Source organism: Heptranchias perlo, chromosome 11 (assembly GCF_035084215.1).
Source record: "Heptranchias perlo isolate sHepPer1 chromosome 11, sHepPer1.hap1, whole genome shotgun sequence".
NCBI lineage: Eukaryota > Metazoa > Chordata > Chondrichthyes > Hexanchiformes > Hexanchidae > Heptranchias > Heptranchias perlo.
In genome coordinates, this window is record NC_090335.1 from 45,852,833 (window position 1) to 45,864,906 (window position 12,074).

General features: G+C 41.7%; 1 protein-coding gene across 8 annotated transcripts in view; it reads right to left on the reverse strand.

Moving 5' to 3' along the window:
• dcaf6 (ddb1 and cul4 associated factor 6) overlaps positions 1–12,074 on the reverse strand; it is a 146,279-nt gene that overhangs the window by 73,164 nt on the left and 61,041 nt on the right. For all 8 annotated transcript variants that reach the window (XR_010964413.1, XM_067992918.1, XM_067992917.1 and 5 more), the window contains exon 8: positions 10,679–10,772. Coding sequence is in view for 7 of the 8 variants with exons in the window: in XM_067992918.1 (XP_067849019.1) it covers positions 10,679–10,772 (94 nt within the window). In the remaining variant the exon portion in view is untranslated. The remainder of the gene's footprint in view (positions 1–10,678; positions 10,773–12,074) is intronic.

Consider the following 12,074-nt stretch of genomic DNA (forward strand, 5'->3'; position numbering starts at 1 on the left):
GTTAATGCATGGCTGGAGAAATGGTGCAGCAGGGCTTCAGGTTCCTGGGGCATTGGGACCAGTTCTGGGGCAGGGGGGATCTGTTCAAGATGGAAGGGTTGCACCTCAACAGGGGATCAATGTCCTCGCTGGGAGGTTAACTGGTGCTGTGGGGGAGGGTTTAAACTAATTTGACAGGGGGACGGGCACCAGGATGAAACATTAGAGGAGAAACAAGGTGCACAGAGTTATGGGAGGGACAAGTAGCACCAGAGTAAAGAATAGTTCAGAAATAGGAGGGATCAGACAGAGGGCAAATGCAAGGCAAAAGAGGGCATGTGCGTAAACGCACGTAGTGAGATAAATAAAATTGGTGAGCTGCAAGCTCAAGCTGCCACTTGGAACTATGACATAGTGGCAATAACAGAGACCTGGTTCAAAGAAGGGGAGGATTGGGTACTTAATATTCCTAGCTACAAGGTATTCAAGAAACAAAGGGAAGAAAAGGTGGGGGGGCAAGGCAGTATTGATCAAATAAACTATGATAGCAATGTAAAGGGATGATGAAGTGTAGGGCTCAAAGACAGAGTCTATTTGGTTAGAATTAAGGAACAAGAGAGGAGCTATTACGCTACTGGGCGTATACAACAGGCCACCAAATATTGGGAAGGAGATAGAGGAGCAAATTTTCAGGCAAATTACAAAAAGATGCAAGAACTATAGAGTAGTGATAATGGGGGACTTCAATCATCCCAGTATAGACTGGGACAGTAACAATGTAAAGGGCAAAGAAGGGGAGGAATTCTTGAAATGTGATCAAGAGAACTTTCTGGAACAGTGTGTTTCTAGCCCAACCAGGGAGGAAACAGTGTTGGATCTAGTTCTGGGGAATGAAGTGGGGCAGGTGGAGCATGTTTCAGTGGGGGAGCATTTGGGGAACAGTGAGAATTATATCATTAAGTTTAGATTGTTATGGAAAAGGACAAGGAACAATCAAATATGAAAATGCATAACTGGTGGAGGGCTAACTTTAGTGAGTTAAAAAGGGATCTGGCCCAGGTGGATTGTAATCAAAAATTGGTAGGCAAATCAGTAATTGAACAATGGCAGGCCTTCCAGGAGGAGTTGGTTTAGATACAGAGTGGGAAAGAAAGGGCATCCAAAGCTGGAGCTCCCTGGATGACTAAAGATATAGAGATTAAAATGAAACAGAAAAAAGAAGGCTTCTGACAAATGTAGAATCATAGAAGGGTTACAGCATGGAAGGAGGCCATTCTGCCCATCGAGTCCACGCCGGCTCTATACAAGAGCAATCCAGCCAGTCCCACTCCCCCGCCCTTTCCCCGTAGCCCTGCAAATTTTTTCCTTTCAAGTGCTTATCCAGTTCCCTTTTGAAGGTTATGATTGAATCTGCCTCCACTACCCCCTCGGACAGTGCATTCCAGATCCTAACCACTCACTGTGCAAAAAAGTTTTCCTCATGTCACCTTTGGTTCTTTTGCCAATTACCGTAAATCTATGTCCTCTGGTCCTTGACCCTTCTGCCAATGGGAACAGTTTCTCTCTATCTACTCTGTCTAGACACTTCATGATTTTTAATACCTCTATCAAATCTCCTCGCAACTGTCTCTGTTCCAAGGAAAACAACCCCAGCTTCTCCAGTTTATCCAAGTAACTAAAATCCCTCATCCCTGGAATCATTCTAGTAAATCTCCTCTGCTCCCTCTCTAAGGCCTTCACAACTTTCCTAAAGTGCGGTGTCCAGAACTGGACACAATACTCCAGTTGTGGTTGAACCAGTGTTATATAAAGGTACATCATGACTTCCATACTTTTGTACTCTATGCCTCTATTTATAAAGCCCAGGATCCTGTATGCTTTTTTAACTGCTTTCTCAACCTGCCCTGCCACCTTCAACAATTTGTGTACATAAACCCCCAGATCTCTCTGTTCCTGTACCCCTTTTAGAGTTGTGCCTTCTAGTTTATATTGCCTCTCCTCGTTCTTCCTACCGAAATGTATGACTTGTATTTTTCTGCATTAAATTTCATCTGCCATGTGCCCGCCCAGACCATCAGCCTGTCTTCAATCATGGCCTTCAAAAGGGAACTGGATAAGTACTTGAAAGGAATACATTTGCAGGGCTACGGGGAAAGGGCGGGGGAGTGGGACTAGCTAGATTGCACTTGCATAGAGCCGGCGCGGACTTGATGGGCCGAAAGGCCTCCTTCCTGTGACCTTTCTATGATTCTACTCAAAGTAGAAAAGTCACCCGTCCAGATGGGATGTATCCTAGGTTACTGAGGGAAGTAAGGGTGGAAATTGCGGAGGGTCTAGCCACAATCTTCCAATCCTCCTTAGATTATGGGGATGTGTTGGAGGATTGGAGGATTGCAAATGTTACACCCCTGTTCGAAAAAGGGGAGAGGGATAAATCCAGCAATTACAGGCCAGTCAGCCTAACGTCGGCGGTGGGGAAATTTTAGAGACAATAATCGGGAACAAAATTAACTACCACTGCAAAAGTATGGGCTAATAAATGAATGTCAGCACGGATTTGTTAAAGGAAAATCGTGTTTGACTAACTTGATTGAGTTCTTTGATGAAGTAAAGATCAAGGTTAATGAGGATAGTGCAGTTGATGTTGTATAGATGGACTTTCAAAAGGAATTTGATAAAGTACCATATAATAGGCTGATTAGCAAAATTTAAGATCATGGGATTATAAGGACAGTGGCAACGTGCATACAAAATTGGCTAATAGACAGAAACCAGAGAGTAATGGTGAATGGCTGTGTTTCAGACTGGAGGGAAGTATACAGTTGTGTTCCCGAGGGATCAGTATTAGGACCAGTGCTCCTTTTGGTGTATATTGATGAACTGGACTTGGGTATAGAGGGAATAATTTCAAAGTTTGCAGATGACACAAAACTCGGAAATGTAGTAAACAACATGGAGGATAGTAACAGACTTCAAGAGGACATAGACAGACTTGTGAACTGGGCGCACATATGCCGGATGAAATTTAACGCAGAGAAGTGTGAAGTGGTACATTTTGGTAGGAAGAATGAGGAGAGGCAATATAAACTAAACGGTACAATTTTAAAGGGGGTGAAGGAACAGAGACACCTGGGGGTGCACATACACAAATCTTTGAAGGTGGTAGGACAAGTTGAGAAGGCTGTTAAAAAAGCACATGGGTTGCTGGGCTTTATTAATGGAGGTATAGAGTACAAAAGCAAAGAAGCTATGCTAAACATTTATAAAACACTGGTTAGGCTGAAGCTGGAGTATTGTGTTCAATTCTGGGCACCACACTTCAGGAAGGATGTCAAGGCCATAGAGAGGGGGCAGAAGAGATTTACTGGAATGAGGGACATGAGTTATGGGGAGGGACTGAAGAAGCTGGGGTTGTTCTCCTTAGAACAGAGAAGGTTAGGAGGATGTTTGATAGAGGTGTTCAAAATCATGAACGGTTTTGATAGAGTAAATAAGGAGAAACTGTTTCCAGTGACAGGCAGGTTGGTAACCAGAGGACACAGATTTAAGGTGTTCGGCAAAAGAGCCAGAGGCGACATGAGGAAACATTTTTTTATGCAGCGAGTTGTACTGATCTGGAGTGCACTGCCTGAAAGGGCAGTGGAAGCATATTCAATAGTAACTTTCAGAAGGGAATTAGATAAATACTTGAAGGGGAAAAAAATTACAAGGCTATGGGGAAAAAGCAGGGGAATGGGACTAATTGGATAGCTCTTTCAAAGAGCCAGCACAGACATGATGGGCCGAATGGCCTCCTCCTGTGCTGTGATACTATGAACAATTGGAATTTGATCTGCAACATTTGTAAATAAAAAGGCCAGGCACAAGTACTTTTTAAAAAAAAAACTCCCTGCACAACAATTTTTCTAAAAATTACGTGAAGGTAGAGGGGGAGGAGCTAAATACGATTAAAATCACTAAGGAATTGGTACTCAGTAAATTAATGGGACTCGAGGCGGATAAATCCCCTGGACCTGATGGCTTACATCCTAGGGTCTTGAGGGAAGTGGCAGTAGGGATTGTGGATGCTTTGGTAATAATTTTCCAAAATTCTCTGGACTCGGCAAAGGTCCCGGCAGATTGGAAAACTGCTAATTTAACACCCTTATTGGAAATTATAGACCAGTTAGCCTAACATCTGTGGTGGGTAAAATTTTGGAGTCTATTATTAAGGAGACAGTAGCAGAACATTTGGATAAACATAATTTAATAGGACAAAGTCAGCATGGCTTTACGAAGGGGGAGTCATGTCTGACAAATTTGCTTGAGTTCTTTGAGGACATAACGTACAGTGGACGTAGTGTATTTAGACTTCCAGAAGGCATTCGATATGGTGCCACATAAAAGATTATTGCTCAAGATAAAGAATCACTGGATTGGGGGTAATATTCTGGCATGGGTGGAGGATTGGTTGTCTAACAGGAAGCAGAGAGTTGGGATAAATGGTTCATTCTCGGATTGGCAACCAGTAGCCAGTGGTGTTCCGCAGGGGTCGGTGCTGGGTCCCCAACTCTTTACAATCTATATTAACGATTTGGAGGAGAGGACCGAGTGTAACATATCAAAGTTTGCAGATGATACAAAGGTGGGAGGGAAAGTAGAGAATGAGGAGGACATAAAAAACATACAAAGGGATATAGACAGGCTGGGTGAGTGGGCGGAGATTTGGCAGATGCAATACAATATTGGAAAATATGAGGTTATGCACTTTGGCAGGAAAAATAAGAGAGCAAGTTATTATCTTAATGGCAAGAAACTGGAAAGTACTGCAGTACAAAGGGATCTGGGGGTCCTAGTGCAAGAAAATCAAAAAGTTAGTATGCAGGTGCAGCAGGTGATCAAGAAGGCCAACGGAATGTTGGCGTTTATTGCTAGGGGGAATAGAATATAAAAACAGGGAGGTATTGCTGCAGTTATATAAGGTATTGGTGAGACCGCACCTGGAATACTGCATACAGTTTTGGTCTCCATACTTAAGAAAAGACATACTTGCTCTCGAGGCAGTACAAAGGTGGTTCACTCGGTTAATCCCGGGGATGAGGGGGCGGACGTATGAGGAGAGGTTGAGTAGATTGGGACTCTACTCATTGGAGTTCAGAAGAATGAGAGGTGATCTTATTGAAACATATAAGATTGTGAAGGGGCTTGATCGGGTGGATGCGGTAAGGATGTTCCCAAGGATGGGTGAAACTAGAACTAGGGGGCATAATCTTAGAATAAGGGGCTGCACTTTCAAAACTGAGATGAGGAGAAACTTCTTCACTCAGAGGGTAGTAGGTCTGTGGAATTTGCTGCCCCAGGAAGCTGTGGAAGCTACATCATTAAATAAATTTAAAACAGAAATAGACAGTTTCCTAGAAATAAAGGGAATTGGGGGTTACGCGGAGGGGGCAGGAAATTGGACATGAATTTAGATTTGAGGTTAGGATCAGATCAGCCATGATCTTATTGAATGGCGGGGGGCCGATTGGCCTACTCCTGATCCTATTTCTTATGTTCTTATGTGAAAACTACGTTAACGTGCGCTGCGGGGTCTGATGATATCTGGCTCCGTCGTTTTGTTTCTGCAAAGAAGTTAAATCCTTTCCAAGGACAGAGATATCTGTTTTTGATTCACCAAGCAACAACCTTTGCATTGATTTAAAATAATTGGCATAATTTAGTTGGATATTTCCCCACGGTGACAGAATGAAATCATGAATTGACAAATTAACCCCTTGGAGTCTTAAGAAGATTCACAATGGATTTTCTGTGTTTCTTTTTAAACAGGTGACCATGGTTTTCGGGATCGTATGAGTGTTGATGGTGTAGGATTACCAAGAGTAGTTCTTTGACATAAAAGTGGCTTCACAAAGTTACGGAGTAACCTTTGCTGGAGAAACATTGGTGCAGGAAGTGATCAGTGGTGTTAACAATTTAAAACCTTATCTGCAGACATCAGCAGATATCAAATATCACAGCATGGTGACGTTTTGGACTAAGACTTAAGACTTGAATTTTGAAAATTCAAAATTACATAGAGATGGAAAAGCAATCATCAGCCTTGATCAAGTCTCTTCTATTCTTAACTAAGAATATACCAAGTTGCTTTTCCTCTTTTGAAAACATTTTGATTTGTTTTGCTTTAACCCATTTATTTTCAGAGACAGAGTGCTTATGGAGGTGGGGGGAGGGGGAAGGGGGAAGATATATCCAAAAGTAATTACAAGCACTTCTGTCTCTACTGTAAAACCACAAAGCCTGGACATAATTTGTTTCTGAAATTGGAATTGGTAAGATAAACTGATGTGAGTTGCTGTTCAAGCACTCGAAAAGGGAAAATTTACCTGTAGTTTAATCAAATTATATTTTAAATAAAAGGAGTCTAGTCAAAATGGTTCCTGCCCAATACTGTGCATCAAAGAAGAAATAAAATTGAACAATGACAAGTCCTATCAGTCCAACAATACTGCTCTCGAATTGGGATAATGAAAAGCGGCCAAGAAGAATTTAAGCTAAATAAACAAAAAATGTATTAAGATATTGGACCAAACTGTAAATATTGTATTGGACAAAGTTCCTCCAGGGTTGATGAATGAGATGAAATGGTAATATAATGGGATGTGTAAAATTGGATGAGAGGAAGTGATTGAGAATATAAAGGTAGAAACAGAGAATTTACACCACCAAAAGGTAATTTTTCTAAAGTCATCGCCCTGGTTGATTATGGGTAAATAAATCACCTGGGCCTGATTTACCAAAAGATATCAATCTGGTACAAATATACAATCTAGTGAAAGTCAGGAAAGTGTAGTTGAGAATAGCAAATTGATAACTTTCTCATGGAGATATTTGTGTCCTTGCCTATACTGAACAATGAGAAAACTGCATTCGATAGCCTGGCCACTATCCGAGGCTTCGGAAACATGCGGGGAAGATAAGCAAAGACCTCCAGATACCCCCCCCACCCCCCGATCTTTTGATAAGATAATCTGAAAGTCCAAGAATGGCTACAGTGGACAAGAAAGATACAAATGTACGTTGCCATCAATTGCAAACGGAGACCAGGATAAAGAACATGATTATAAAGGCCTACGGCCTGGTGAGCTATTGGAACCACTCTTTAAACAGAGCAGTTGCTCTTACAGGATTGAATCTTACTGACATATGACGTGCCATATCTGGAAATACTATGAGGAAAAAGAAACTGGCCAGCAGAAAGTTACCTTTGATATGTTGCTTGTGATGCAACCAGTATGCGGAAATGCATGATGAAGATGCACTGAAGAACGGGTCTCAGACATGCTTAGTTACTTGACAACAGCATGAAATGTTTAATGTGGTTTAGGAGAGTGAGAAAACCTTTTAAACAAGGCATCGACAGTTGCTCCATAGAGAAAATGACTAATTAATGAAACAATTAGGAAACACTGGTACCAGAGGGCTTGAAATTAAAGTAAAGAGGGACATAGTAATTTGGATTTCCAAAATTCAGGATTAGGTTCCATTCAGTTAACAATGAAATTGGGCTAAGGAGAAATAATACTTAGCAAAAATATCCACAAGATGGATATTAGTAAAAGGAGAGCTGGAGAATCTTTTTAAGTCCATGATTTTTTGATATGATACATTGTAGGTTTCTGTATTAACCAAATGAAACTTGGAACCAATATGTAAATGTCTGTGTGCTTATGTAAACCTAATGTTGATAAAATGTAAAGTCAAGATGATCTTAGGCAAGACCAAGAAGAGAGTTGAGGGATAGAGTGAAAATTGAATCAAAGCGGTTTCACTCAGGTTCAAGAAGAGGTAGATATAAGACTGTGGTTTGAAACAAGCATAGACAAGGATACCGGCTAGCACAGCACCAAGCATCTTAGCAAGAGGGCGGATGGTAAACGGGGGGGCGAAGTTCAGCATCTCTGTGAGAAAGATAACTTATAGAAACCCAAGAGGTCATTGAAAGAATGCTGAGGCATTAAAATGGTGAAAAACAAGTAAAAGTCAAGAGACAGTTCATACCAAATAGTATAAACATACTAAGACCTGATAACAGTGAAAGACTACGTAAACAGTAGACATCGCAAATGCCAAGCAAGGCAGAGGTGGAACAAACTGTTTATGCAGCAGAGATAAGGGATAAGGTAGCCACGCTAACATAGTATTGCCATCCTTGGTTGTTTTTGACAAGAGTCAGCACAGTGGGATGTTTTACAACCAGGAGATAAGGACAGAGATGCTTACGTGCAGAACAACGCAGCCGAATAGTATAAAGATAGGGCATGCTCCCTCCCAAAAGTTAGAGCTCTCAAGAGAGGACGGTCGGAAGTCCATTGCCACAGGCAGTCCGCGGAGGCCAGGTCTGATCATCCTGAATTCGCGGGAAAACCAGGTTGTATTGATTGCTTGTCATTTAACGTAATATGAAGACAGTTGTATTATAACTCTAATACTGTTATGAGTCAATCTATTAAAGCTTGCTACTTTATAACTACTCAGGCTTGTATCATGCGGCAGTTATTATTGAAGGATTAACAACCCTTTTGTAGCGACAGTAATAGAAAATCCACTAACAATATTTAGAACAGAAAGAGAAACTTCTTTACACACAGTTATTAGGCTCTGCAATGTCTCCTTCCACTTCACCTCAGCTAGCTCACTCCTCATCTTTTTAAAATCTGCCCTAATTCAGTTGAGGCAGAAACTATGGGGTCGATTTTAACTGTTCCTGCCAGACCTGAAGCGGGTGACAGTGGTTCAGTGGCCCATTTTACACTCCACTCAGTTTTCCTTTCCATTGAAGCCTTCATTTATGTTTATATTTGAAGGCCTCAGCCTCTACCAAAAGCCTGGGATTGGACTTGATATTTTTGCCCAGAGTTGTGATTCTATGAACTGAACTGTGATTGTGCAATCTGAGTATGTTTTCTGGCACCCTTCCCCGAAATTGGGCCTCGTTGTGCCCATTTTGCATACATAAAATTTCGAAGTGTGTGTGTGTGTGTGTGTGTGTGTGTGTGTGTGTGTGAGTGAGTGAGTGAGTGAGTGTGAGTGAGTGAGTGAGAGAATGTGAGTGTGTATGTAAAAGAAAAAAAGAGTCCTGAATGCATATCTGTTGTAGTTTTTACTTTGCCGTATATTAAAGATGATGGGTGACCTCAACAGTGTAATGGTGTTGCACCTGTAGGTGGCGCTGTTAGCACAATGTTACGCCATCTAACATTACGTGACTGTCCGTCAACTAAAGCGCTTCATGTCAATTCTAACTATAGTACTTAACATTCACCACAGGGTGGCACTATGCCAGTGCATTTCCCAGAGAACAGCTTTCATCTTGCTAAAGATAAGTAAAGGCAAATTCCATTGTACTCACTTCAGACCCATGGAAATCGTGTTTTCGTGTTCCCCACTCCTATTTTTCCACTCCTTGGGTCCTCCCCACTTGCAGGCCCCTTCTATTTAGCAGGAGTATTGCTGCTGCAGCGGTGTCTCTTTTGTTAAATGCTGCTGAGACCACTGGGCCACTCTGCCTGCCCTTGCTGGCTCGAAAACTTAGTGGCCCACCTATCCACCTGCTTTGCTGCTCCCCCCCGCCCCAATTCACTAGTTTTCCAATACTGCGGCTCTGTTGCTTGTTGTCGCTGCCCCCCTCTCCAATAATCCTGTGGTAACCAGAAAGAAAAGCTGGTTGTTTTGTGCTCCGTGTTCCCCTCCCTGCCAATCAGCTTGTCAATGGCCCCAATCTTCAATTAATTTTCCCCAGAACCATAAGTTTACTAAAACATAAGGGAAACATTCAGGCCATTGAGGTAGTGCAGAGTACTGCCATGAGGCTCATCCTTAACATTATAGGATTGGGTTTTGAGGAAAAACTGGTGAAAATGAGGCTTTTTAGGCTTGAAAGGAAGCGATTGTTGATTAAATTGCATAAATAAAGTAACCCAAAACTCTACTGTAAGAAGTAGAACAAGGGAGAATAGGCCAAAACTGGTGACAAGTCAATTTGGGACAGATATCACGAAGAACTTCATGCAAGGAACAATCAACATTTGGAATTGTTCTCTAGAGGAGTGATTCAGGATCCAGTTAGGTGATGTGATAGGGTGAGCTGCAAGCTTATTTCCACAGGAAGGATGAATTAAAATAGATCAAATGGCTTCCCTTGACTGCACTGATCTTGTGATATTTAACAGACAAAACAGTTGTCAGATTTTCACACTACCTATTAAAATACTCAGCTGCAGCAGCACCTCTCCCCTAGAGAACTATTCATTATCACATCAAACTCTATGCCTGTACATAATAAATATGTAGAATACTTGGGGAGTTCATGACAAGGAATTACAACCATTTGGGGCTTTACAAAATATTTGTAAACCATTCGAATAAAGCTAAAGTACATAATGCTGTCATCTGAACATCTCAATGTAATTACTTGCTTGTAATGTACTTCCAAGTTTTGCCATTAACTTAAAAGCTAGAGGTTTGCTATACTACAGCATCAACTTAAAGCCAATCCCTTTTGCTTTCTAATAATTTTATTCCACATGCAATATATCAGAAGTTTTGAATAAACTAATAGTTTTAACGATCCAATCCTATACAATTCGGATTATGTTGAGCTCTACCAATCTTTACAATTAAAGATAACGTATCTACATTTAATGTAAAAAGTACTTACCGTCTCGTTCTCGTTCACTCTCTGGTCTAGCCCGTGGACCAGTATCAGACCAGTCCCCTCGAAGCCTCAGGCGTTTAACGGGTGGCTGTCGGATCTAGAAATAAATATCATAAATCTGGGTGAAGGGGAACCATTATTCAAGGTTCTTAAAAATAATATAAACAATTGACCTGGAACATAGTCCCAATAGTGCGGAATGATCATTAAGCTATTCTAACATTCAAGAATGTGTAAGTAGTTCTTCAAAAAAATTTAAATGTTGGAACTGAAATCTTATGCACCATTTTATGCACTTACTTTTGCAGGGTCTGGAACTCATTATACCTTTCTGTTATATGTGGAAGTAACTTAACTTTGATAAATGACTGAAATAAAAAGTAGTTTGTTTAGGTTTGTTTTCCTCTTCTTGTAAGATTTAAATCTAACTTAATCATTAAAAATAGCTTTTTCAGACCTCACCTTACATATCGAAACTTATCAAATGTACAAGATTTTTAACTTATATTCAAAGCGAGCAAATAATATTAAATTATACTAGTTGGCATTGCACGTGGGATGTCAAGACTAAGGGATGGAGGAAAGAAGGGAGGGGGCGGGATGGAGGAAAGAAGGAAGGGGGAGGGATGGAGGAAAGAAGGAAGGGGGAGGGATGGAGGAAAGAAGGAAGGGGGAGGGATGGAGGAAAGAAGGAAGGGGGAGGGATGGAGGAAAAAAGGAAGGGGGAGGGATGGAGGAAAGAAGGAAGGGGGAGGGATGGAGGAAAGAAGGAAGGGGGAGGGATGGAGGAAAGAAGGAAGGGGGAGGGATGGAGGAAAGAAGGAAGGGGGAGGGATGGAGGAAAATTATTAGTATTTAGATACATTTGAGTTAATTATAAATAACACTTTTTATGGAATTCTTGGTGTGCAGCATTTGTTGACGAGGCAAGTGATTTGACAGAAATACTCAGGTTGGTGTTTGGGTTGAGTGCTGTCTTAAAATGCGTGGAAGGACAAGGACTGATGTTGGGCAGGATTGTTGGTGCAGGGGAGTACGAATGATTTAGCCAAAGCACTCCTTGATGACCTGCTGGTGATGAGCTGTTGCAGCTGGCAGGATTGGTCGGCTTTGCTCTTCCTCATTATTCTCTATGTCTTTGTGTTCTTCATGCTCCTCTGCCTCCATGTCTTACTCTATAGGTGGCTCAATCGGAGCAGAGTTGTGCAGCATACATCAAAACAATGGCGATTCGGGAGACACTCTGGATGCCACACTGCAGAGTGAGAGAATGTGTCTGTGTGCACGTGTGCAAGAGAGAGACAATGTTAGTGCATGATTGAGCACGAGAGAGAGAGAGAGAGAGAGAGAGAGAGAGAGAGAGAGAGAGAACATGTGCGTGCGCTGAGCATGAGAGAGA